Source organism: Haliaeetus leucocephalus, unplaced genomic scaffold (assembly GCF_000737465.1).
Source record: "Haliaeetus leucocephalus isolate CR32 unplaced genomic scaffold, Haliaeetus_leucocephalus-4.0 Scaffold137, whole genome shotgun sequence".
NCBI classification, from domain to species: Eukaryota; Metazoa; Chordata; class Aves; order Accipitriformes; family Accipitridae; genus Haliaeetus; species Haliaeetus leucocephalus.
In genome coordinates this window covers 2,388,511-2,415,110 of record NW_010972573.1, presented here as the reverse complement: position 1 = coordinate 2,415,110, position 26,600 = coordinate 2,388,511, and the positions used below count along the sequence as shown (strand labels likewise).

The following is a 26,600-nucleotide window of genomic DNA, read 5'->3' as shown; positions in this document are numbered from 1 at the left end:
TGAATATTTCTCTGCAGAGGTCCTTGGCTTAGAAATAAATTTTAAAAGATTTTACTGCGTTTTAAGTCATGTGACCTATTCCTTATCAAAAACCCCCTAAATGCTATGCTTAAGCTACCACTTAAGCTCTCCTTAACTTTTGTTTTTAAATACCAGTACATTTCAACTTTTGCTGCCACCTGCATCTCATACTCAGTTAGAAAACATAGCTGCTCACCTCATGCTCTGGTGAGAGATGTTCCATGTCAGTTCGTAAACACTTAAGTCCTGGTAGAAAATGATTAACCATTAAATCTTCTGAAATAACTAAAAATCAGGTTGTTAAGGTATTATAAGGATTGTCTTCTGAAATTATACTACTTTTTTTTCTGTCTTCTGATAATGTTATTCAACTGAACACAGAGACAAGCTACAGTAGCAAAACCCAAGAAAACAGAGCAGCATTTGGCACTTCATGACTAATAAAAAGATCTTAAACATATTTAATTCCATATATTTCATACATCCATACATTTCTTTTCACATGTTTTCCTAATTTACTGGTTAAGATCAAGGGCTTTTTTTTTTTTTTAGCTTTTTTTTTTTTTTTTTTTTTGAAAGTATCCATCAGTTCCACTGTATTAGGTCTGGCTGAGATGGAGTTAATACTCCCCATAGCAGCCCTCATAGCACTGTGCTCTGCATCAGTAGCTAGAAAGGTGTTGATAGCACACCAGTGTTTTGGCTACTGCTGAGCAGTGCTGGCACAGCATCAAGGCTGTCTCTCCAACATTCCCCCTCACCGGCAGACTGGGGCTGGGCAAGATCTTGGGACGGGACGTAGCCAGGACAGCTGAACCAAACTGGCCAAAGGGGTATTCCATACCATGTGATGCCTGCTGAGCAATAAAAGCTAAGAGAAAGGAGGAGAAAGGTGAGCATTCGTTATTACAACATTTGTCTTCCAGAGCAACCTCTACGCATACTGAAGCCCTATTTAGCGGGAATTGGTTGGACATCGCCTGCTGATGGGAAGTAGAGAATAAATCTTTTGTTTTCCTTTGCTTTTGTGTACAGCTTTTGCTTTATTAAACTTCCTTTATCTTGACTCATGAGGTTTTTTCCATCTTATCCCTCCCCAATCCTGCCAAGGAGGGGAATGATAGAGCTGCTTGGTGGGCACCTGGCATCCAGCCAAGGTCAACCCACCACATTCACCTTCTGTGAAAACCTCTTCTTTATACTGAGCAGATCATGTTTTACATCACACATTCAAAGACCAACTGAGTTATTTCTCAAGTATCAATCTTCTCCCCCCACCAGAGAATTAACAGCTAAACTTCCCCTAGAAAAAGGATACAACAACAGGAAAGAGCACTGTAGGCTTCGAACAGGTGGGTAGCGATATCCAGTCTCTTTGAATCCACAGACTGCTGGTTGTTGACCAAGGCTAACTTGTGCAAGTGTGGAATAACAACTGTAAAAGTAAATATTGGAATAAGTATTTGAAATTGCTTTCCGTAGACTTGCTTAGCATTAAAGAGTTGCTAAGTGGCAATCACAGGCATCTGAAGCATCACACATCAGTATGGAATAAGAACTGCAAATAATGGCTTTTGATGGGACTGCCCTTGCAGATTTAACTGATCAACTCAAACTTGAAATAAAACTGTGGTAACGCCATCTAAAATAAAAGGGTACCTCAGAGTGCTTTTGAAATAGTAACAGTTTACAGAAAATATTTTGCAACAGTATTACTTTCCTGCTGCTAAAGCTGTCTAAAATATGCTTCTATTTTATTAATACAGCTGATAAGCTAGTGACAGAGATATGCATGCCATGAGAAATCTTCATTGCCTATAGAGGAAGCCTCTCTAATGAGTTTCGCCTGCTAAACTAGATGCCTGCAGTTGGGATTCATGATAGCTCCTTGTGTTGTTTACAAGTATCTTTAAGACAGTCTAACAATCGACTTTGCTCTTCTATGTGCTTTACATTTCCGGACCATGAAAAAAAAGCCATTTTGTTAATCTCGGATGCACTTACATTTAAGATGTGTGGAATACTTGAAATTTATATGCCAGCAGGGGGTGAAGCAATGGGGGATGGGGGTAGAGGAAGGCATTTGACATGTTAAGTAATTAAAAAAGACAACTTCAAATTTGCTCTGCAGTGAAGTGAACAGTCCCCTCTGGTTCTGAAATCATTCATCACCAGGTGCTGGTTTTCTACATACACGCCAATGTTAGGTAAAGTGAAAATTATATTAGTAAAGTCTTAAATATTGGGACATACCAAACTCTGAAAATAAGAGTTTTCATCAAAATTTTTGTAAAGACAAAAAGAGTCAATATAACCAGCATACTATTAGCTTTGGGACAGAAAGAGGAAGACTGCATCTTCCCACTTATGCAACTTACATTCATCTCTAAATCTGGGCTCAGCATTAGGTCCAACTCTTCCAAATGTTTTTATGATTTCTGTATGTAGAGAATGTTGGTCTTGATATTGAGGGTCCTCCAGGAAAGATGCCAGCTGCATTTTTACTCTTTCCAGAAGCTTAAATATCCCCAGAGAAATAAAAAGTACACAAAAGAATGAAGATGCTAGAAACCGTTATGGTCAGTTCAGAGCATGTCTGTAATCTTCCACGTTTCAGATGATAAACCTCGGACCTCCTGTTAATTTACAATTTTCTTCCGACAGGATGTTCCAAACTCTTCAATGTAGCTCTACATTTTAAAGACTGTTAACAGTGTTTTAATCTGATCTATCTGTAACTATAGACACATGCTTCCATATAGCCTGTCTTTCCTCCTGAAGTATCCTTGGTTTTCATACTCACATTTTTTACCTGCTATTAAATTTTCCCTCTTACTATTAATATCTTTGGATTTTTCCTGTTTAATTAGATCTGAATTCATGTTATTTTTTTTGTAATATATCTCAATTAGTATGCTGAAAAATTTTCTGCAGAAGACAGATGCAAAAGTAAGCATCATAAAAATCAATGGAATTTAAAAGATTTCTTCAACTAAAGGCTAGAAAAACTGAAAATAGAAATATATCTAAGATGACATAAGTATTTAATTTGCATTCACAGTTGTAAAAATAACATTTTCTGATACATTTTGGAAGGCGGTATCACCTCTATAGTCTAAGGCTTATTATAATTAGTGCAACGGATACAGTAATTTTTGTGTGGTAACAAAACAGTATTCTTCCCAAACTGATTATAGGCATGCATTCCAAGCTACAAAATTGTAACTTATCCATCTTCCAAGTACTTGTGAGTCATCACTGACTTCTTACTCACATTTCCTCAAACACATTCTTTTAGAATATGTTGAAATTACAGGAAGAATGCAAACTCTGCAAAAAGCTGCAAGGACTTTAAGAAGAAATTTGATTGCGGAGTTATTACATAAAATAAAATACAGTATTTCTACCGCTTACAGCAGAATCCTAGGTGTCTTTTTTCAGAATTCTGATCTATTACCAAAGTTTCAGAATTTAAAAAACAAGAAGGAATTGCATCTCCGCATTACCCTCAAGGATTATTTCAGTTATGTTACTATGATGTCTTTTAATGCCATCTTGGACACCATGGGCTAAACCAGCAGATATGACAGGCACTACAAGAGACTTGTATCCTTCTAAAGTAGTTGGAAGCCAAGCAGGATTCAGTGGATACTAAAGCATCCGAAACAGTACAATGTACTTATGTGGAGATAACTGAATCCCACCATGAGTTTTTGGTTAGCATTTTAAAATAAAGCTATTTTATTTGAAAATGATGGACTTGGATTTCTGAACTGTACTGGAAAATGTTTTAAAAAAAAACATTTTGAGCCTGGGATTTCCCATCTTCTATAGCCCAGGCCTCCTCCTCTATGCATCTGTTTTTCTTTGTTTATGTTTGGTTTGATATGTTTTTATTAGTTAAAATAGCACTGGTTTGTTTCCAAAAAAAAAACCCCAACCCCCAAAAAAGCCACAAACCATTGCAAAACTGGAAAGCATTCTGGATGAAAAAAAAAAAAAGGAAAAAAAAATTTTAAACGCTTCCCCCCCCCCCCCCCAAGTTAATTAAGAAATTACTGGATTTATCAAAAATCACCCACTTCTTATGCCACAAAAACAACAGCCTGACAACAGGTGTCTTACCTCCCTCTGAGTAACAGTTTCCATGATGGTCCCAAAAGCAGGAATTGTTGCAATCCTTACTGAACTACAACAGAAAAATAGAGTCTTTAAGATGTATTAAACATTAAGAATAAAATTAATTAAAAATAAAGCAAAATTAAAAAATTAGTACTTTAAGTTACATTAGTTTCTAGCAATGACAAAACAAAAAAAGCAGACCAGGAAAAAGACAGACAGGATTTACTCAAGGTCTCAATCTGAAACTCACAATTCAGGATCACTGGACAAGGTAACAAGGGCCGGAGCAACCCGCTTGTCAACTAAGGCTTCACTCATGCCTCGAAGAGTCAGCTGTAAACCAGTCAACATGCAATAAAAAACGGTTTGGTAAACTTGAAGAACTGGGTTAGCTGTGACTGAGGATGGGCAGGCAGACTCTTGGGGTTTTTCTTAGTTTAGTTACCCACACAAGACATTAAAACAATTAAGAGACTATTCATGCTCTAGCATTTATTAGTAATAACCTGTTAGTAAGATTAGCAAAGCATCCCTCCTTAGCTTGAAAGAAATATCACATCAGAATGTCCAGGAAATGAAGTACTATGGTTGTCTATCAGAAATTAGATACAGCCAAAACTATTTTGCATTTTGGTAATGCAGATGATATTTAATTTTGCAGTAGTAAAGTTGATAGCATTACAGAACATATTAATATCCAGCTTTCTGCTAGAAATGTTGTAAGCAAATTTCAAAACTGAGAATATGATTAAATATAAAAAAACTCAGAAAAATTAAATGACATTGATTTATGTTTTCTATTTAAAGTTCATTCAGCAACTTTATCCAGTTTAGTTCTAGGTGTTGCAGTAAACCTTTTTATTTCCAAATAAATAAGTGATTTAAAAGTTTAAAAGTTAAACTTTAAATTTAAATTAAACTTAAGAGTTTAATTTGTTTAAAAGTAATGCATTTTTTGTTCAGCTAGAATTAAGAAACAGAACTGATGGTTATTTCTTCCTAAGTATTAAGAGGGATGCCAGGTATATAAGACAGTCAGGAAACTTACATTTCAGGGTCACTGGAGAGAGTAATGAGAGCAGGAACAACTCTCTGAGCTACCAGAGTTTCATGTACCCCCTTCACCAACAGCTGAATGGTCGGAGCAGGGGGGTATCACAGGTGATGCACGGAAAGAGCGAGCACAGTATCATGGGAAGAAGAACGGCACAACCAAGAGAGAGAAAGAAAAAAAACACAAAAAGCAAACCAAAATTAGAAGCTAAGCAAGTACTGCTACACTAGTGCTTTATATATGCAAAGGCATGAAGAAAGCTGAAGTGGTCTGGCAATCAGCGCAAACCTGACAAATTCAACAATATGATGATGTTTTCTCTATTTTCACCTGTTTTAACACTTGAACTCTCAAAAGTTTAACAAACAATTATGTATTATAATTACACATATAACGATGTATAATTAAATATTGAAGTGATGTCAATTTGAGTTTGACAGTTTAATCTAAATGCTGTTCCTAACTCAATGGAATGCTATTTATTACAGTAGGTTGCTGTCACATGCAAAACAGATGTCTTTAGCTAGGCCAAATACACGTAGTTTTCCTGCACTGAGTGATACCTTTCAGACCTTTTACCATGTGACAAACTGCACCTTCCCAGATGCCAATAACCCTTCCTCAAAGTCATTCAGGTCTATTTTACATTTAACCGCCATCCAAGCAGTATGTATGTGAAACTTCCCAAGTTTCCCTTGCTGGTCTATGCAGGTAGAAAATGGAGAATCCTTCGATTATCCATGAAATGTATTTCACTAAGTCTTTTTGCAAACAAAAGAAAAGATATATTTGTTGCAATACATCCCAAATGTTAAAACCTGAGATCACAGTGAAATTTGTTACCCATACATATGTGGAAATTGTTTGAATAGGTGACTTGACTTTTTTTTTTTTTCACATATGTAGCTATACATAAGCATACATTTGCTGCATATGTAGCAGATGCCATTTACATTTTTTCTACATATGAAAAACTACTAATTTTCAAAAATGACAAATTTAAACTTTCTCCATATTCAGCAAAACAGGTTTTTTGTCTGCATTAATAGAAAAGGAAAAGCCTCGACATTTCCATTTAGTATCTCATGTAAGGAAGTCTGCATGTATTTGCTGGTTTTAGGATAAACAAAAAAGTTTATCAGTAGTTTCTGTGAGAACTTTGAAATGTCTTTGTAATATTTAGCTACATCCTAATTACTCAAGTTACATCATGAACACAAATTAAATTCTATGCTTTTCCCCCCAGCAAGTGTAACGAGAACACTTAAGATCCACAAGGCATGGGGAAAGCAGTAGCTGTCAGCATATCACGCAGTACTAAAAGCAGGCAATACTTACACCCTCTAACTAGAGAAGGTTTTACATTCTGCTATTTGTTTGAGCATTCCTGCTTTACCAACTCTGAATTTAAACCAAAGTAAATTGTGAAAGATTGGAAGGAACCTGACTTTCCAGAAGCCTTCTATACAAAGCATCAATTTTTATTAAGCAATAATTGTGTGTGCATGTATGTGCATGCATGCATGAGTGCACACATGCAGTGAATATATTGCACCCTTATAGATAATAACTGGAGAAGGAAGAATGGGGAAAGAATTGCTAAGCTGTGTAAAAATGTATGCATTATTGCTGCAAAGCACCTGGAAGGGGAAGCTGCAAAGGACATAGCTCACTGTTCTACTATTATGATCTTACTCTCACATACAGATTTACCGATTTTCCCATTGATTACAATAGAGAATGCTTACTATTTTTCAACTTTGAACAAACAGGGACTTGAGTTTTCTTTACTAATCTTAATTTTGAGAAAAGCCTAGAGGTAATGTAGTGCTTTGAAAAAAAATGCTTGAGATTTATATAATTAGCAAACAATTTGGAATGATCTCAGCTTCATGACTGTGTGGGCTGCCACACTTCTAACTATGGTAAAGCATGGTAAGCAGCATTGTTCTGTCTCACAGAAAATAAAACATGCTTTATAATTCAGGTGTCATTCTGAAGACAAGAGTTGCTAGCCTTGAACCTAAACAGACCAAGAAAGCTTATAACTCAACTATGCGCTTCATGTTCAAACCAGCAGCAATCAAATCCATTTGCATCATCATTCAAATGGAAAACTACTGACTGAAAACATTCACACAGAAGCAACAGAAACAGCTGGATGGGCAAAGCCATGTAAGGTTACAGTGAGACAGACAACGCAAGTTTTTATCCTGTTTCCATTCCTCTAGATCAATGTGCGATGATTACTTATGCATACTACACCTTAAAAATGGTAGCACAAAGCTTCCTGCCCCCGAAGGAGAGAAGGAGTAGAAGGGTTCCAAATCAATTCTGTGTCCTTCCATTTCTTAACAGTCTGTAAAGGTGTGGTAATGCAGTCTGGCAGGCCCAAATCGCAGCAGTCTCTGTGCTGCTGTAGAGACCGCTGTGCTGCTCAGAGTCTTTACAGTTCTCATATAGCTGCCCTGCAGGTGACATACTCTTTATTTTGCTACCTAATTGCTGGGCTTTGCCATTCAGCAGCCTTTCAGAGGTCAGAAATTCCTTGAATGAAGAAATCTTCCAAAAGTGAAACCAACTATTACCACCTCTTTGCACAGGTGAAATTCCCTGTCAAAGAAGTGGCAATATTATACTATTTTCAAGTGAGAAAAGTGCCTGCAATGAAGTTACCTATGCTTTGGTAAACTGAAGCATACTAGGAAACCAGCAGTCAAATAGCATGCAGGACTGCCTAAAAATACTCAACATGCAGTTGAATTTGAAAAGAAATAGCAACCAAGACAACAGCCTGTTGTAACTGAGATCTTTCAGATGTTTGGCTAATGGTACATAAAAAAAAAGTTTATTATTACGAATATAAATTATAAGCAATGTTCTTGTTAGATTAAAAGGAGAAAAAAAAAACCCCAAACCCAAACAACAACTCAAAAATATTTTAAGGATGACCAAAAATTGCCATCTCCTTTTTAAAGGGAGAAGAAACAAGAAAAAAAAGAAAAAAAGACAAGGTTGGATGTTTTCACCTGAAATCTCAGGATATGTCTTAAAGGGGTTGTTTAGTGCTTTATCTGCAATGACTTGCAAAGTTGCAGTAAAGAACACTAATGTTTAAGTGCTCTTTTTTCTGAGGCAGAGTTGAGATTTGTTTCTGCAAATGGATACAAGGTAGCAGGTGCAGCTAGAGGTCCACTGCAAAGTTATCCAAATTAGTCAAATGTGGAAGAAACAAACAAAAAAAAGGTAATCTCTTTGTTCAGCAAGTGGAGTATGTGCCATAGTTTCTGTATATGCCTTTTTTAATTAACACTTGATAAGACAAAGGCACGATGTGGAAATAAAAGAAAACTTATTAGTTAAATGTAACAGTCTTTACCCTGAACAAATTAATAGATGTTAAGGGAAAGATAAAGTTGTCACTATGTAGCAAGTAAAGTAATTGTAAATTATTTTAATTTTTACAAAAAATACAGAATTGGTTAAATGTATATTTTTACCACCATGTTTTGCACCAACAGAAACTAGTTTGAATTGCAGTGCAAGTGCATTGTATGAGTATACATAAAAAGTATTGAAAACTGGTAACTTGTGAATTAGGCTACTGATGATGTGTTGAATAGCAAAAGCAAATGTTAAAACTCAGAGATGCTTGTTTCTGTTTATCTACAGACCTAAGCAAAACACATTTGACAATATATTTAATTCTGGTTTGAACACAGTTTAGCAATGAAATGCGTTTTTGTAATTGGAAAATGTTTTTCAGCATGCAATAATCAGAATGCAACAATCAAGTCAGCAGCAGATCAAAGAACACACATACATCTTGCAAGAGGCTAATGACAAATTGCTTAATGAAAAATGTGCTGTTGAACAGAGAACAGGTATAGACGCAACTGCACAACTTCCTGCTCCATCACACAGTACACAACTTATTTAAGCCATTTGTAATTTTTCAGGAATGTAGCAACATTATCTGAATCACTGTTTTTAAAAATAAACTCTAGTTTTAAAAAAGGTGTAAAAAAGTTTGGGTAACACTTACCTCAAACATTCTAGCAGCTGTACATCGAACAAGAGCAGAAGTATGGACAACTCCATACCATAAGACAGTTAATAGCAGCTCGTGATAAGCTGGATTTGTACTAGAAGAAAACAGTTGGGCAATCAAAACAATAACAACAACAAAACCCAACCCCCCCCCCAAACCAAACAAAAAACCCCAAACACCCCCCCAAATACTCCTAAACCCTGAATATGTTCTTTGCCTACAAAATGTAGTCTCAAGAATCCATTGCTCAACAAATCTAAAACTCCAATATTTATCCTTTCTGAAGGATGCATAACATTCATCTCATTTTGAAGGACATGCAACATGTTGCTATCTAGAAAACATTGCATTTTGAAGTTCATTTTTTTTTTAAAAACCCTTTAAGAACATAATTTTCAATAAATTATGACACTGAACTGAATGCAAATACATATCTAGAACACATCATAACAGCATGGAAAATACAAAATGAACTTCCATTTTATTCTCAATGACTGATTTTTGTGGTTTTTTTGTTTGGTTTTTTGTTGTTTCTCTTTTATGCTTCAGAAATTTTTTTACTGCTACATTTTTAATCTAGAGATTAATAGTTTAAATTTTGTGAAACATGAAGGAAAAAAAAGGAAGTATGCTCTTTATTCACCCAAAGCATCACGGTTATTAAAATTACAGCCAGATTAGCAGCTTTTAATAAAAACTTCTAATGTATTTATATCTAGTCAACTCCAAGGTATATTCTTTACCCCAGTTCCACAAAGGAAGCTTTCAGGCTATCAAGAGGAGCATGGGATAGTGAAAGCATGGTCATTACATCTTCTAAGAATCCAACCAACAGCTTGCGGTCTTCTTCCTGAAAGAAGAGCGTACAATGATAAATGGAGTAAAAGTATTGCTGCCGTTGTGATGACCTACAGCTACGAAAGAGACAAACTTTAAACAAGAACAAACTAGATTTAGCCTTTAACAATCTTATGAACTTCAAAAATGGGGTTTAAGAACAAGAACCTTTCAAAGCAAACACAAGAAGAGACTATTTCATCAACTAAGTACATACTCGTGCATAAATTACCCAAATAGCGTTACTAAAGAAACGTTTAAGAGTAGTACTTAAGCATTTTCATGGCTCCTGACAGTTTGTGATTGCTCACAGTCCACTAAACTTTTATGAGATGATCAAGTATTTATTTCTTCCTGTAAACTGCATATATGCCAGTCCATAACTGCTGGTTACTGGAGGATTAGGTAGTATTATTTATGGAATATTTATTTTAGTACTAGGTAACGCTAAAATTTTAAGACTCCAAATGCACCTCAAATGGTGATTTACCTGCTTATCCATTTCAGTAAATTTTGTGAAATCATGTTTGCAGGGGTCACAGTTAAATGGCCAAGAACTCATTTATGGAATAAGTAACATTTTGGATAAAGGCACACAGCAGCTGTCAATGTCTGAGAGTTAGCAGTGGTGAAGATGCCAGATGTCATTTTAAGATTTACTGAGTTCAGGTTTTAACACTGATGACTATCATCTCAATGTAGTAGACCTGACTAGAAAACTTTGCTTTTAAATGTGTTTACAGCTGCCCACTTATCTACTTATCTTCAAAGCACGACAGCACTGTATGTTTTCAAAAAAAACACTAAGGGTTTTTTAGTAGAATAAATCCTACGTATTATTATACATTTAACAAAGAAACAGAAAAACAAACTTACCTGAATATAACATGTAAGGACCCCTGTTGCATAGATGGGAACCGTGGCTTTTGTTAGCACTCCATTACCTGCTGTGGAATCTAATAAAACAGTGAAGAATTTAGGTTTTATATATACAAATATATGTATATATGTGTGTGTATGTAAAATATATATGCTATATATTTTATATATATACATAAGGTAGACTTGTATGTGTGTATTTTAAGTATTACATATTTACCTTTTTATATATACATGAAGAATTTATATACATTTATATGCATATATACATGCACACACGTGCTAAAATAATGCTCAAGTGGTATTTGGATGTCAGATTTTATTTGTACTTTACACACACACTATCTATAACTTCAGAGTGTTCCATTCAGAATAAGATTAGATTTTCAACATTTCAGAAAGATGACAAATTTGAGAACTGCAGTTTGAAAATGTTATTTGAACAAGAGATTGACAGTTTTTTTCCAGTTGTGGTTAAGACGAATTTTTAATCATTTGAATAAAAAGCTACTTACCTATGTTTTCCTCAGACAGTCTTAAGATTTCCTGGAACTGTGGTTTTACCTACACAAAGGATGATGAATCCCATGTAAGAAAACCTGTTACCAGTATCAATTAAGTTAGGAAAAAAATTAAGAATAAAAAAACCCCCAACACAACAGAAAAAGGACGCTTTGAAGGTACAGAAAGAAAAAAACCTTTAAAAAGCATAGCCAGCTTTTACGAAAATTGAAAGCATGAGATAAGAGTAAAAATTTCTATGGAGCACCCACACCGAGGTAGCAGTATTTAGCACTCCTGATAGCAGAAGTTGAAGTCTCTTGGCAATATGCTTAGTTGGGCTTTAGGGTTTATGGTTTTACCAAGCTATATGTAAAAAAAAAAAAAAAAAAAAAATAAAATTGTTTTGTATCTTCGCTGTCCGTGAAGTGCTCTCTTCCAAAATATAGCTGTGATAACCAGTATCGGAACAATTTTACGGAAGCAAGGGTTCTAAAGATAACTTACAGAAGGGGCGTGTAAAGCCCAGAGGCTGGTTTTAGTCTCCTCTCTGGAGGCAGCACATAATCCTAACTCCATTTTGTAATTTTATCTTTAGGTAATCCTCTCGTGTTTTATAATTTCCCTTTAAAATATTTTGGAATTTTATTCAGAAGTTACTTTATTGAGAAAAATGATGTTATTTCCTTGATAAAAATGTTTAGATACCATCTATAGAAAATATTTCATGCAGGAAAAGCATTAATTTTAAATTTCCAGTCCAGTCCAGGCTGGAGTACTTATGTATGCCACAAACACTGAAGAGTATGCTGTTCTGAAGAAAGTTGCTAAATCACTAGAATGAGGATGATCTCTCTCACTCTCTACGCCATTCACAAAGCAAATATGAAGAATACAGTTTCAAAAAAAAAAAAAAAAAAATCCTTCCTTGTTGGGCAAGATGAGAAGGCCACTCCAAAATGGTCATAAACAGAAATCAAAAGGATGCAAATAGAGGTTTACATGTATCTATGGAAAACCATCAATGTGACATGCAAATGTGAATGGTCACATAAAGTGTGGGTATTCAGACACACCGTAAATATGGAGAGTATATATCATCAAAGTACTCTTTTTGTAGAATATTTAAGGTAATATCTTACCTTAGTGTTTGTAAAAATTTTCCCAAATGTCCTACAAAGTCTCCAGAAAAATCTAGAGAACTCATGGACACAGGCAGTTGATGCTACATTGATCTTGCCAACTATTTCTATAAGCTGTGGTAGCCTAAAAATCAGGAAACAAAAGGATATTAAACACTACTCTGATCTTTTGTTTCTCTCCAGTTATATTTGTACAGATTAACTGTTTATATTAATAAATATACACACACACAGCACTACTCATTTTAATAAAATTATCTACATGTTCTGTACAATTCCTGACCCTTGAAGAAAGCAAGGATTTCAGTGCCAGAAAAGTCTGACCTGTATTTTCAAATGTCTGTTACTGCAGAATGGTATATTTAATTAGATATTCAAAATACAACAATCTTCACTTCAACAGCGAATTGATTATACTAGTGCAAAGATGAACGAAACAATATTTTGGAGCAAGTAGTTACCTATACATTCTGCTAGAAAGTTGATATTTTCTGAACAAAATCAAAGTAATTTCAGTATAAAAATTAGAATGCCTGAAAAAATTCTATCTTTTCCTCTTTAATAATTCTTAAACACAATCATACTTAAAATTCATATGTTTAATAATTGTTAAACATAAACATACCTAAGAACTATTAATTTTGACACATTTTGAAATCAGGAATCATAAGATACAAATTAACTCACAGTTGATTGACTACCCATAGCAAAGTCTCCCAGCCTGTGGTACCCTCGTGCTCTAGCTGATAGTCGTACAGTTGCAGCAACACTGCTAATTGTTCGCGGCTTCCAATGATGATGGCCACATCTTGAAGAGGCGATACGGGTCGGGGAAATCTAGTGACTGTGACAGCAGAGACAGGTGATCATGAACAAAACAAGATGAAAATACCTTGGAGATGATGACAGTAAAGATAGCTAAGAAAGTCTGAAACTCTTCAGTGCCTTCTGTGTAAGGTTATCAAATTGCTTTTTAAAAATCAGTGAGTTAAATCCACCTTTGAAGAGATTACATAAACCTCACTTAAAAAGAGAAAATGCCAGTACAGGGACATTATGGAATTATTATTGCCAGCATGGCTTCACCAAGGGCAAATCCTGCCTGACCAACTTAGTGGCCTTTTATGATGGAGTGATTACATCAGTGGACAAGCAAAGAGCCAGGGATGCCATCTATCTAGACTTCTGTAAGGCCTTTTGACACAGTCCTCCACAACATCCTCCTTAAATTGGAGAGATATGGATTTGATGGATGGACTTTTTGGTGGATAAGGAATTGGCTGGATGGTGACATGCAGAGAGTAGTGGTCAATGGCTCAATGTCCAGATGGAGATCAGTGACAAGTGGTGTCTCTCAGGGGTCTCTGTTGGGACCAGTACTGTTTAGTATCTTCATCAATAACATAGACAGTGGGATCAAGTGCACTCTCAGCAAGTTCGCAGACAACACTAAGCGGTTGACATGCTGGAGGGAAGGGATGCCATCCAGAGGGACCTGGACAAGCTTGAAAAGTGGGCCCATATGAACCTCCTGAGGTTCAACAAGGCCAAGTGCAAGGTCCTGCACCTGGGTCAGGGCAATCCCTGGTATCAATACAGGCTGGGGGGTGAAGGGATTGAGAGCAGCCCTGTGGAGGAGGACTTGGGGGTATTAGTGGATAGAAAAACTGTATGTGAGCTGACAGTGTGACTCCAGGGCGACCTTAGAGCAGCCCTCTAGTCACAGAGAAGGACTTTTTACAAGGGCATGTAGTGATAGGACAAGGGGTAATGGCTTTAAACTAAAAGAGGGTAGATTCAGCTAGATATAAGGAAGAATTTTTTTACAATGAGTGGTGAAACACTGCAACAGGTTGCCCAGAGAGGTGGTAGATGCTCCATCCCTGGAAACTTTCAAGGTCAGGTTGGACGGGGCTCTGAGCAACCTGATCTAGCTGAAGATGTCCCTGCTCACTGCAGGAGGATTGGACTAGATGACCTTTAAAGGTCCCTTCCAACCCAAAACATTCTACGATCCCTAAGAACACACCACAGATTTACAGTAGAGTGACTTGCAGGCAAGGTTTCCTGACTCCTAGCACTACACTTTAATCATCTAACTGCTACAATCTTTATATATGAAGCAGTTTTTGACACTCCCCACTCCCTTCCCCAACTCCTTCATTATTTTAATTATCAGAAGAGAATAATTCACACATAAAAAGCAAGACCTCAAAAAAATTCTAGACCATTAAAATATCTGGAGATTGAAAGCCTGCTACACCAACATTGCTTTTATTATTCTCAATTCATGACAAGCATGCTTAAAATTATTCAGCAATGAAGTTAAGCAACAAGAATATCATCTTTCCTACTGCAAAATTCAAGAACGCAAGCTTCCAGTTCCTGCAATGCTACTGGTTTAGTGAAAAGTACATGAGATTTTTTCCTCCACTTTTGTGGAAGAAGAAACTGTCAAGACTAGGCTGAAGGCTGAAACGTTTGAATTCCTTATTTCAATAGTAGCCACTCAAGGAAAAAAGTGTTCATCTTCAAATGACTCAAGTCAGCTGAACAAGTTTTACCACAGCATGTTTAATATTTTCACATTAATATTGCACAGTAACATACCACTAACTACTTTCCAAATTCTGCTTTAAAGTTGTTACCCTTGCTTTGCATCTTCACACACAGCACTATTATCAGCATGGGGCAGGTATTACCAATAAATATCTTTAAAAAGTATTTGTAACAGGAGAAAACATTCTATAGGCTAGGATTGCTGATCTAAGTATAACTTCACTATGAGGCCATTGAGTCTGCTGAGATATTACACAGATACATAACAGATGGTGAAGATCCTGCACTAGGCTGTATTTTTCCCACTTCATAAATTTTATTTGTAAGAATTAACTGAAACTGAGGCCAGCCTTCTTAAGCTATTTTTGGCTATTAGTGGAAATCAATTCTTCAGAAACCTTTAGGAAGTCTAATTAAGGATTGCTTTGCTTTCTCAAAAGCTTCTTTTAAGAAGTAGCAAGAAATAATGAAAAAGGAATTAAAAACTTTTTCTGATAATCAGGTCTCTCAAGCACAGAAATGGGTAGAAAAAGGACACATTACTTAAGGATTTGCTAAGGGACACCAATATGAAAAAACATTTAAGTGGCAAATCAGAAGGCAAAACTGTATTTTTTTTTCCACAATTTATGTTGTGTATTAGAACAACAAAGTATTTCATTGCAAGACTCTCATTGGATTACATAAAGCTATGCCTCTGGGTGCAAATAAGCCATTTTGCCTGTAACACTGCTAAGTAAATACAGAAAAAAAAAATCCAAAATGATACCATTTAGCTCTCCTTTATTCTACTGACAATCATTTCATAAATATTAATGACTTACATATTTCTTCTGCATCAATAAGCTGATATTTGCAATTAGTTAAATATCTGATAAGGGTTCATGTCACACTGATTTCTTTCATAGGAATGAAGTAGGAGCAGAAGGAGGACAGGAAGTAGAAAGATGTTTTCCCAAAAAGGGAAAAACAGAACAAAGAAAAAAAGTTGTGACAAGTCAAGACAAATCTTCCTATGGTGGAATCTGCCTTAAAAAAAAAATTCTGTCAACTCAGCAACATTGAAGAAAGAAAATTCGCAACACAACATAGGTTCCCTGAATTTCCTTCTCTGTACTTGCTATATATGAAAATACAAAATAAGGAACAGGTGGATTAGAAAAAAGGCTTGGGGATATAAACTTAAATCATTATTGTACAGACAGTGTCCTAAAAAAATCTAAAGTTTACACATAGATTCTGCAACTTATGTTTATGTAGTAACCTTAAATACACACAAATCCCAAGTGAATGAAGACTATGGACTACTTCCTGAAATTCTTCCTTTGCACTTAATAGTGACTTGAGATTTGTCACTGAATTGTACTTAAGTTTATAAAAATTCCACATATTGGAAATTAATCATTTACCTTCTATTTGTGGTATTTCTCCCTGAAGTTTAGCCTTGCTTGTGAAAGGTGCATTCTGTAGCACCAGTGCAAACAGTGAAGGAATCAATGACTGTAGAGCAGACAGATACATGTGGAGCTTATGTTCATCCAAGCCATGTTCTCCTTCCTGAAACAAACAAGACATTTACTTAAAAGCTTTCAGTTTGGATGACCTGTTGCTTAGGCATGTATTCCCTGGCAAGAGATCAACACATCTGTGATGAGCTTCTACACAGAGACACTAATTATATAGTAATTTATGCTAACCACAAGCTTTGTGTCACCATCCAAATCCCCTTGTCACCCTTAAGTCACTTCTACTCAAAAGATTCAAGCAATATAGCCTTTGGCATTTAGTAATTCATGTCGATGAACATAACTGATATTCTGAAAGAACATTTTTCAGCACATTTTGGAAATGTGAATCCTTGGTCTCAGAGACCAATGCATCTAAAAACTGAATAAATTACTTGCCTGTACTCCGAAAAAACGCATCTTGGTTAAGTGTGTTAGATTGTTATGAGATACCCTATTTTCCAGAACTTTCCAGATATCTACCAAATCAAGTGTGCAGACAAACTGGCTCATAATTGCAAATGACCTAAATAAACCAATTCTACTTGTTTTTGTGTTTAATAAATATTGCACTTTATTAAAAACTACAGTATGTGACACTTAAAAACAATTTAAATATAGGGCAAATGCACTCAGAATAACACACATCATCTGGTCACAGCTCTAAGCAAGCGTTTTCTGAACTGCACTTTGATTATTTGGCTATAAAGCAAAACATTGTTAAAGAAGAATATGTTTTTTTGGGGGTTTTGGTTTTTGGGTTGGGTTTTTTTTTTCCTTCTTCCAAAGGACAAGTAAAAGTTATGGAGTTACAACAAGAACCTCCAGAAAAATTTTCCCCCACAGACCATTAAGTAGCAATGATTTACATTTTTCTGTTTTTTAAAAAAGCCTGCATATGCAATAAAGATACAAAAAAAATTCTCCAATGTAGAAACAGCTGAACACATACCCTGAGCAGTTTTTCAATTTTATTAAGCAGTGTAGGTATAAGATGGAACTGTAAATTTCCCAGTTCTGTTGTCCAGGCAGCATAAGCAGGTAAAAATACCTGATGTGTTGCACTAACTACACGTTCTGAAGGGTCTCCTAATGCTGAAAGCAGCAGTTCAAAGCCCTGGCAAAAAGACAATAAAGAATGTAATTATTCTTCTAAAATTTGTGCTAAAGTTTACCGCACAAAACATACAGACTAGAAAAAGATTATAATCTATTTTTAAAACTTTACACTAATAAAAATAAAACAAGGTAGTACATGGAGACCTTTGAACAGATAGTCCCAACCACATCTACAAAGGTAAACAGTAGGTGGTTCAATGATCCTGCTAGTATTTCTAGAAAGTCAAATTATCAGAATCAATACAAACACATTTTTCCACTCTGCCTTCAAAAACTCAAAGACAGAAGTTCTTCATTTTCACTTATCTGAAACATTATTAGGCAGTATTAAGCTGAACTACAAGTAGGCTTTGTTGTAGTAGACAAATCTCTGTTAACAAGTGATGATATCAAATTGACTAACAGTATCAGGAAGGCAATGAAGTGGTATGTTCTTGAAGGCAGATTATGAACTGTTAGAGAAACTCCTGTATATGGCTTATCCCTGATGTTCTAATGACACTTGTAAGTATATGTTTTCTTTTTGATCTTGGTGAAACAATAAAATCAACATTAACATTCATATAAACCACCAAAATTTTTAAAAGTATCTGGAAAGATTTAATAAAAATACATGAAATTATGCATCCCCCTATTCACAAGATAACTACAGAAGACATTTTATACATACAGAACCCAAACCAAATTATACCTGTTGATATTTGTCTGGATCATCAATATATCCCATAATGATGCCAAGGCTTTTGATCACAGCTTCTCGTACCAGATCTGCCTTATCTTCCATTAGCATTTGCTGCAGCATGGAAAGTACTAACGAACTACGAATTTCTTTCTGTTTGTAAACAAGAAACATACTTGTTAAATCCAATAAAAGAAGAAATGTGGGTTTGTATCAATTTTTTAAAATAATTTGCACTTCTCTTAGTGCTCACAAACAAAATGCCTTCCTCCAACCATAGACCCCTTTATGAATATTACACAGTCAGTTTTCACAACAGAAAATGAATAAATATAAAATGTCAGCAGCCTCATTAGAGAGCCTTTCGTCCTACCAAGCACAGAACTTAGGTCCTTTATTTCATATGGAACAAAAATAACTAACAGCAAAAAACTACTACAGGCCTAGACTTAGAATCTATAATCACTGCATTGCTAAATTGGAGAAGTGTTTTTTTTAACTTGGGTTATTTTCCTCCTTCTCTGAAGCTTCAAATTCTAGTTCACCACTGATTTAATTTTGCTGCTTCTTCTGACTGGCAGCACTCTTCATGTAACATTCCACAGTGCATGAAGAACTCTATTATTGGGTGCCAATTATTTTTTCAGAAATCATTTCCTTAATTGGTCTTAACTATCTTTGCATCGTCTTTACTGAAACAAAGATGATTTTTTTCGGAACATACTGTTTTTAAATACATTTTATAGATAGATTGACCTGTATTCCTTTATAAAAAGCTATCTCCTCCTTAACATGATTTATCGAATCTCACGTATGTGATACAAAGTACAAGAGAATTTAACTGTCCAGGCAAAACATACACACTTGGGAGAATGTTTCAGTATTAATACCCACTGGAAGGTAAGGTGCTAGAGCTCCACAGGATTCTGCTACCAGTAGCCGTCTCTCTGGGTATTTGTGGTTAATCTGGTAAAAAGAAACAGAATGGATATTTGCTTTGCAGTAACCAATATTCAAAATGTGGTTAGAATGAACTGCAATGGAGGAATACGTCTGCACCTCTTAGATAAACATTGACTGTGCCCATAGAAGTTGTACTTGGGTACTAAGCAGTCTCAAATTCTTGCAATGAGGCATAAAGGCAAGGCAGATACAACCTTCTCTAGTTGTCCTATAATAGAGCTTATAATAAGAGAAAAAAACGGAGCAGCATGTATGTATATGCAGCAAAAAGAATGGTGGAAAGTGGCACGCAGGCTACTGTACTCTGAAGAACAACTTCTGAGCCGGCATGTCATGAAATACTTTGCCTTGTGTAGCACTTCAGGAGCACCGTTCCTCTAAGAACTACACAAGTGCCCCCTAGTGCTCTGAGCCAAGCTGTGTAGCATAGCACAGCTGCCTAGGTCTTGCTGAGCAACTGGGGTCAGAAGACGTATGTACTAAGTCAAAAAGTACTTGCATGCTATTGAAGTTCTCCTCTCAAGTCCAGCATAAACATGACACACCTCTAAAATGTGACTGAAAACTGCTCCTATTCCCAAGAACCTCTTGACCCTGTGCTACCTCCCCTTACCACTCAAAGGCCATTCGAAAATTCTGCTTTACAATTTAATATTGACACTTTGGAACCAAGTTTGCATCCTGGTGGAGTCAGCTTTAATGGCCTGTAATGGTTGTAAAATGAAACATGTGGTATGTTTCAATATACTTTGTGAATAAAAAAATTTAGGGTAAAATGGTGAGAGGGAAATGTGAATAGTTTGATCCTGTCAGATAAAATAGGATATACATGTAGTGCAGCTATTTCTCTCTTGCTCTGCAATGCACAGCCTTGGTAAGACAACCATCTTACCACAGAAAGGACCAAGGTACTCACTGCCTTCTTTGTCTCAGTCTTTACTGGGAAGACTTGCCTTCAGTAGTCCACAGTCCCTACAACCCATGTGGAGGTAAAGAACACAGAGGTGCCCAATGAGAGGACAAGAGGAAATGAAATACAAGGAATTGTTTTACTGTAAGGGTGGCCAAACCTTGGAACACGTTGCCCAGAGATGTTACAGACCCTCCATCCTCAGAAATATTCAAAACCAGACTGGACTTGGTCTTGAGCAACCTGCTCTTGTTGACTCTGTTTTAAGCGGGGGGCTTGGAGTACAAGATGTTCAAAGGTCCTTTCCAACCTCACCATTCTGTGATTCTCTCAATTCTACTGGCTTAAGAGAAACTACAGATGAAGACATAGTAATAAATCAACTTTGGACACCTCAACTTTATTTCCACAGCATACTGAACAATGGTAGCCGACCACTGATGTAGTATTAATGCCTTCAACTTTCTCACTATTCTGATCTGAAATCACGAAGAACTCTCAAGAAGGAAGTGTGGCAAAGATCATTTGAAAGAGACTCAAATGAACAAATCATGAGCCTCAGGACTAAACTGAAGTCTCAAGCATGGGAGAACGTTCTTTGAGTGTGTCTATCAGTATTTTGCATTCATTCATCAGTAGGGCACCTGTAATATTTTTTGGAAGTATGGATGTTTCATAGATGAGAAACATTATGGGCACACAACAGGCTGCTTTAATACCTATAGTATCTTTGACTTATGTGCCATCCTTCCACATGCAAATTCCCTGCTGGTAACAGAGATACACTTTGCCTTCTGGAGCTCTGCCTACCTGAGGGAAACAGCAAAGACTAGTTTCAACTGGTTTACATGTACTGGCAAGGCAATATAAATATCACCCCTAATATTGCAAAAACATACTGACACACTGGAGGAGAAAAGACACAAATTTCCACAAAATTTGTGTTCAGGGAAGATTATCAGCCCTTGGAAACTTAAACTGTAAAATGTTTATTACCATTTCTTTTCCTTTCATCTTTAATAAATAAGCAGTAGTCCAATTCTGGAAGCTAATTAATGGGTCACTAGTTCTGAGGGAACTTTTAGCATTCACAGAGCCTTGATCTAAAGTCAGATGAGCCAGTCACCAATTTCTACTTGCAAAGAGCAGGTAGAAAGATCGCAAAGGCTAGCCTGATAATGCTGAGCTCCAGAATTTGTGGATGAAAACGCTGAATCTTCTGAGGCCCAGTCCTTTGCATCTGTAAATAGGTTTTGGTTGGATACCAACTGCATGAATGCTTTCATGATTAAAGCATCTACTGAGAAAAGGTAGAAAATTATGTGTATTTTTGAGTTCCTTCTACAAATTCAGTCTTGTGACAGTGAGAATCAGCTGGTATGCTGCCAGAGAAAATAATGACCTGGTTTCAGTACTGCAAACAAAGTCTGGCAAACTGCATTAAATAAATGCATGATGACATATGGCTTGGCAGCCTGACATGCTGTACTGTAACAGTTGGACTTGTTTCTCTTTTGCATCAGCAATTAGCAAGAAACTGGTATGATGAAGATGTGCTCTTACTGAGGTGAAACTGTTTTTTTTAACACAGTTTAAATTTCACGAGGACTAAGAGAACAAAATGTGCTTTATTTTGTGTTCAACTACTACTGCTATGAGTCCTTCATTTAAAAAACAGATACATCAGTCATACATACAAGCACAAATGCTGCATATAATACGTACTTCTACTGTCAGAAAGCATTAAGACTACTAAAACTTGGACTTTACTGTGAAACACAGATGGCTGTGTTATGCAAGAAACAGCAGACAATTATCAGACCAGAAAGACTGTGCCATCAAAGCAAGCATTATCACTCTGTCATGGCTTAGTTATTCACTGTCTTTTAGGCAATGAACTCCCTTTTCTTCATTATGGTAGGAAAATACCATGCATTTTCACATGAACTCATGTTGTTCTGTTTCTATGCCTCAGATGAAACAGTAAGAGCATTTCAGTTTGCTTGTTCAGTTATTTCTATTAATTTAGAATATCTGTGGAAAAGGTCACTGTGATTCTAGAAGTCACATGTAAACTTCAGGCTGATCTTACAGGTGTAAAATCATGCCCACCTACAGGGGACTTATTTCTGACTACTTTGATCTTTAATGTTCTGTTTAAGAATTTAAACTGGCTGAAGTGTGGACACTGCTCCAGGGACTTAATACAATATAAAAATCAGTGAATGAAATCTTTGAATGAAAATGGATTTCCAACAGCCTGGAATTACAGTACAAGTTACAAAGGCACCTGGCAATAGGTTAGGCAATAGGTTAGGCAACACTGATGATGAGCATGTGCATATCTACATTTCAAAACAACAGACATATGCAGGTAACTGGAATCTCCAGATAGTCTTTGACAAATTTTCTGCTTCTGAGTTCTTTTTAATGTTATGTATAAAAAATATACAATAAGCACAAAGAACATGCAAGTAGCTTTCTGAAAAATACTTTGAACTGCCATTCACTAAAACACAAAACCAAAACAACCTCCCCTCAAGCAAATAAAATTCAACATTTATGAATTCTTAACTAATTTTCCAGTGTAAAGCACAAAATAATCAGTTACCTGTTCCCAACACTGTGGTAAAAGCTCAGCTTCTACACGTGTTGGTCCAACGTGTCGGGCAAATGCCACACACCCAGTTAGTATCATCTGTCTGAAAACATAAATTTAAAGATTTAATCTGTTTATAAAGTAAAGTTCTCTAATATATAGAATATATTCTTTACAGGAAAAGCAGATGCTGTCAGGCAACAGGCAATTGTCTACAGTCAAAATTTCACACCATACATACTGACTTAAAGGCTGAATCTTAAATTGAAAGCCACTATTGTTGCTGCCTGTTGCAGGGAGGATTGGACTAGATGACCTTTAAAGATCCCTTCCAAACCAATCTATTCAATGATTCTATCTTGTTTTCTATTTAATATGCCTTTTTCAGAAACTTGCAGATCCCAAACTCTGTGAACCAGAGCCTGAGAATCTCTGACTGGGGAATCTGTGACTTCCTAATGTCCGAGATTGGGAATCTCTGACTAAATCTCTCATTTAATTCTTAGTACTGAATACTATGACTCATCAAGCAGTAGAAGGGTCTAAATTACTTTTTACTATCATAATATCAGTATTTTAGTCAAGTACACATATTGCTTTTATTTAGAAGCATTTGTGAGATTTAATGTTTCATGACATGGTTTTGCAACATTCTAACATGCAAGCTACTGTCATCTCTCCCAAAATACTGGATTTTCCTTGTGTCAGAAATCTTCTAAAGCCCTTTATAAAAGGGAAGCAATTAATCAGTCAGTAGTATTTACAATCACCTAAGTCACTTGTATTTATATTCTTGCATTTTTTAACTTTTCTCAAAGTTTGCAAGAAATCCCTCTTGTTCCATCAATTTCATAGGCACAGATATATATTTAAAATTTCAATAAAATTGTACTTAACTATCATTTGGATAAACTTCTATTTAATGAGCGTTTATCTTGCCAAGATATTTTACTTCTAACTATTTCTCTTGTTAATAGGATTGAAATGGTACCAACTTCACATGCAAGTCACCAGTTCTATTTACTTTTAGTGCCTAAATCAACACTTAAGTAACCAGTTTCAAACAATACTGCATGGACATGAGACGCTCTTTTTTATCACCTCCACAGTAAGATTAGGACGCTACTGAGAATTTGTTCATTATTACTTTGTGGAAAGTAAGCCAGAATTAATTTCTTACCATTTTAGTGTCATGTCTAAAAACTCCTAAATATTTACTGCAGCTAACAATATGCCCTTAAGGTTGAAAGGCAGAGATTCTGCTGGTTATTTCTTAACCAGTTATACAATATACTCCATCAAAAAAAGACTCATTCACTTTGAGAATCTTTTCAAGGAGAAATAGTCTCTTAAAAAGATTTTTTTACCCCAGCATTCTTTAGGCTAACAATCTGAGCAAGCTCTTTGGTTTTGTGTTGTGGTGTTTGTTTGTTTTTTCCTCTCTACCACATACAGAGAACTAGACTTTTGATCAAGGTAAAGGTTGGGGAAAACAATGCAGTGATTACATAAGACTCAATAAAATCCACAGCTGATAGGTGATAGCAATATGGAGACAAAAGCCTGTGGTAATTCTGAGTTCTACAAGAAACGAAATAGTTATTTGAATGCCTGTCTTTGGTTCTACACACTGCACCTAATCACAGAACTGAGCAACAGGATATACTTTTATAAGATATTAAAAGAATCAAATAGCAGAATACAGTAATCACTTGAAATCTTCTGCATTAGAAATGGGGAAATCCAAAATGTCATTTAAAAAAAAATAAAAAAAAAATCAAACCTTCTCAAAAAAGTTCCATGAAATCTCAAAATTAACTCAGATGTTCTTTTACCTTGCCTATCAAGTAGGAAACTTTAAGATATTGCAAAAATATTAAATAATAATGTTTTAATATTTTACTGTAACCATCTTAAAAGTATATGACAACAGTCATTAGGTATTTTGGGGGAAGGAAAGGTTGTAAGGATCTCAACAACAGGTCATTGAAACAAAAAATGTTAACACTAAGCTGTTGCAAAAATTGCAGTCTAGGCTGGATATGGGAAAAACTTTCTACTTATTGTTTTAATGATCTCTTCTGTTAACAAGATGCTAGGAAAGCTTTCCTCAAAGAGCTCTCTCCAGGTTATGCACTTGTGATCACTTAGGCAGGAACATAAAGCAAATCAGGATGATTCAGCAGAGCACTAGTTTGCTTCATCAGTACAGAAACCAAAGTGAAATCAAGAATCAAACTAAAGGAACAAGGCAGAAGTTAGAGTAGAACAGACATAATTTAACACTTCTAAACTCTTTCTACAGGTTTTAGAAAGTGACTGCATGCACTGGTAAGCAATTCAATCTTGTATTACACAGTTCAAGGTTCTTTTGTCACACCTAAAGGTTATATCAAAAACTTACTAGAGTTTTCCTTAATATGTCAGCAAGTTATGTGTGTTCTGTAAGAGGTAGTATCATATGACTGATCGAAAGTCATACTAGATACACTAAGTTTAATGCGTTTTAGCTTCTTTTCATTAAGAATGCTGCTTCTGGGTACATTACTTGGAAATCTTAAAGAGTTCACATTTTGAACTATGTTGTAACCTTGTCCTAAAAGACCCCAACGTTAATCCGACTTCTTCACGGCTCCTTAGCTTCCAAAACCAAGATAATTGTCCAATAAGAAGTTTAAGTAAAGCTAACACATATTTGTTCCTTTGCAGAAAAGAATTTGATAGACATTTTGAAAAGGTGAATAGTACATTAATGGGCAAAGCCTTGATGATGTAAGTGGCCTTATTAAATATAACATTAGTATACAAGACTATGGCAATATGCTATATCTGCATGCACCAAAAAGCCTCTCACATGTGCAAGAATACAGGCTTTCTGCCTAATTGTTAACATAGTTTACAAGGTCAAATATTTAAAGTAAAATACTTATTTTAATGGGTTCATTATTAGAAATGTAATGTCACATTTCAGTCTCTTGCATTTAACAAATTAAAAAAGCCAACTTGTTATCAGATGCTACTTTAATGTATACTGTAGGCCTGTACGGTACAGCAGAAGGTAAACAATTAACATATGACATAATTAATACCATTGTTCTGGTGACTAAACCTGAATGTCTTTGGTTACTTCGTATTCCATAAGACTGCTAAAATATTATTTAAACTTCTTTAGATAAAAACCAAGCATGCATAATACACTTCCATACAAATATTTAAGTATAAAAAACCTGACTGAAATTCTAATAATAAATTCTGAATATGTTTTCTAACTAATTTGTATTCAGAATCTCTTTTATTTGATGGAATTTTACTTATTCTTCAGTCAGGTGTTATTGCAACTTTAAAACAGATTATGATTTTTACATGTGTAAATGTATATTGTGTATATACATGTTTTGTCCTGGAGATTATTTTTAGGTATAAATCTCTACCTCACAACAAAGAATGAACAACTTCAAGGAAAAAGAAGCTTGGATTTTCTTCTTTCTCAGCTGCTGAAGAGACACACCTAACTGCAGCTAAACAGGCATATGAAAAATCTACATGATAAGGCCACCAATCCTGTGACAAATTAAGTACAAGAGATTACAAGCAAGATGTAATTTCCTTCCCCTCTCAACCACAAAATAATTTAGCTTCAAGCTGCATGGGACATTCAA

General features: G+C 35.6%; 1 protein-coding gene across 1 annotated transcript in view; it reads right to left on the bottom strand.

Moving 5' to 3' along the window:
• Positions 1 to 26,600, bottom strand: part of KIAA1468 (KIAA1468 ortholog) — an 85,196-nt gene that overhangs the window by 12,601 nt on the left and 45,995 nt on the right. The window contains exons 14-29 of the mRNA XM_010585998.1: positions 22,954 to 23,044; positions 19,364 to 19,435; positions 18,482 to 18,622; positions 17,624 to 17,788; positions 16,576 to 16,723; positions 13,295 to 13,451; positions 12,608 to 12,731; positions 11,480 to 11,528; positions 10,962 to 11,041; positions 9,992 to 10,098; positions 9,243 to 9,342; positions 4,394 to 4,476; positions 4,147 to 4,210; positions 2,400 to 2,538; positions 1,340 to 1,456; positions 218 to 306 (exon numbers count right to left, since the gene is read on the bottom strand). Coding sequence (XP_010584300.1) covers positions 218 to 306; positions 1,340 to 1,456; positions 2,400 to 2,538; positions 4,147 to 4,210; positions 4,394 to 4,476; positions 9,243 to 9,342; positions 9,992 to 10,098; positions 10,962 to 11,041; positions 11,480 to 11,528; positions 12,608 to 12,731; positions 13,295 to 13,451; positions 16,576 to 16,723; positions 17,624 to 17,788; positions 18,482 to 18,622; positions 19,364 to 19,435; positions 22,954 to 23,044 — 1,726 coding nt within the window. The remainder of the gene's footprint in view (positions 1 to 217; positions 307 to 1,339; positions 1,457 to 2,399; positions 2,539 to 4,146; positions 4,211 to 4,393; positions 4,477 to 9,242; positions 9,343 to 9,991; positions 10,099 to 10,961; positions 11,042 to 11,479; positions 11,529 to 12,607; positions 12,732 to 13,294; positions 13,452 to 16,575; positions 16,724 to 17,623; positions 17,789 to 18,481; positions 18,623 to 19,363; positions 19,436 to 22,953; positions 23,045 to 26,600) is intronic.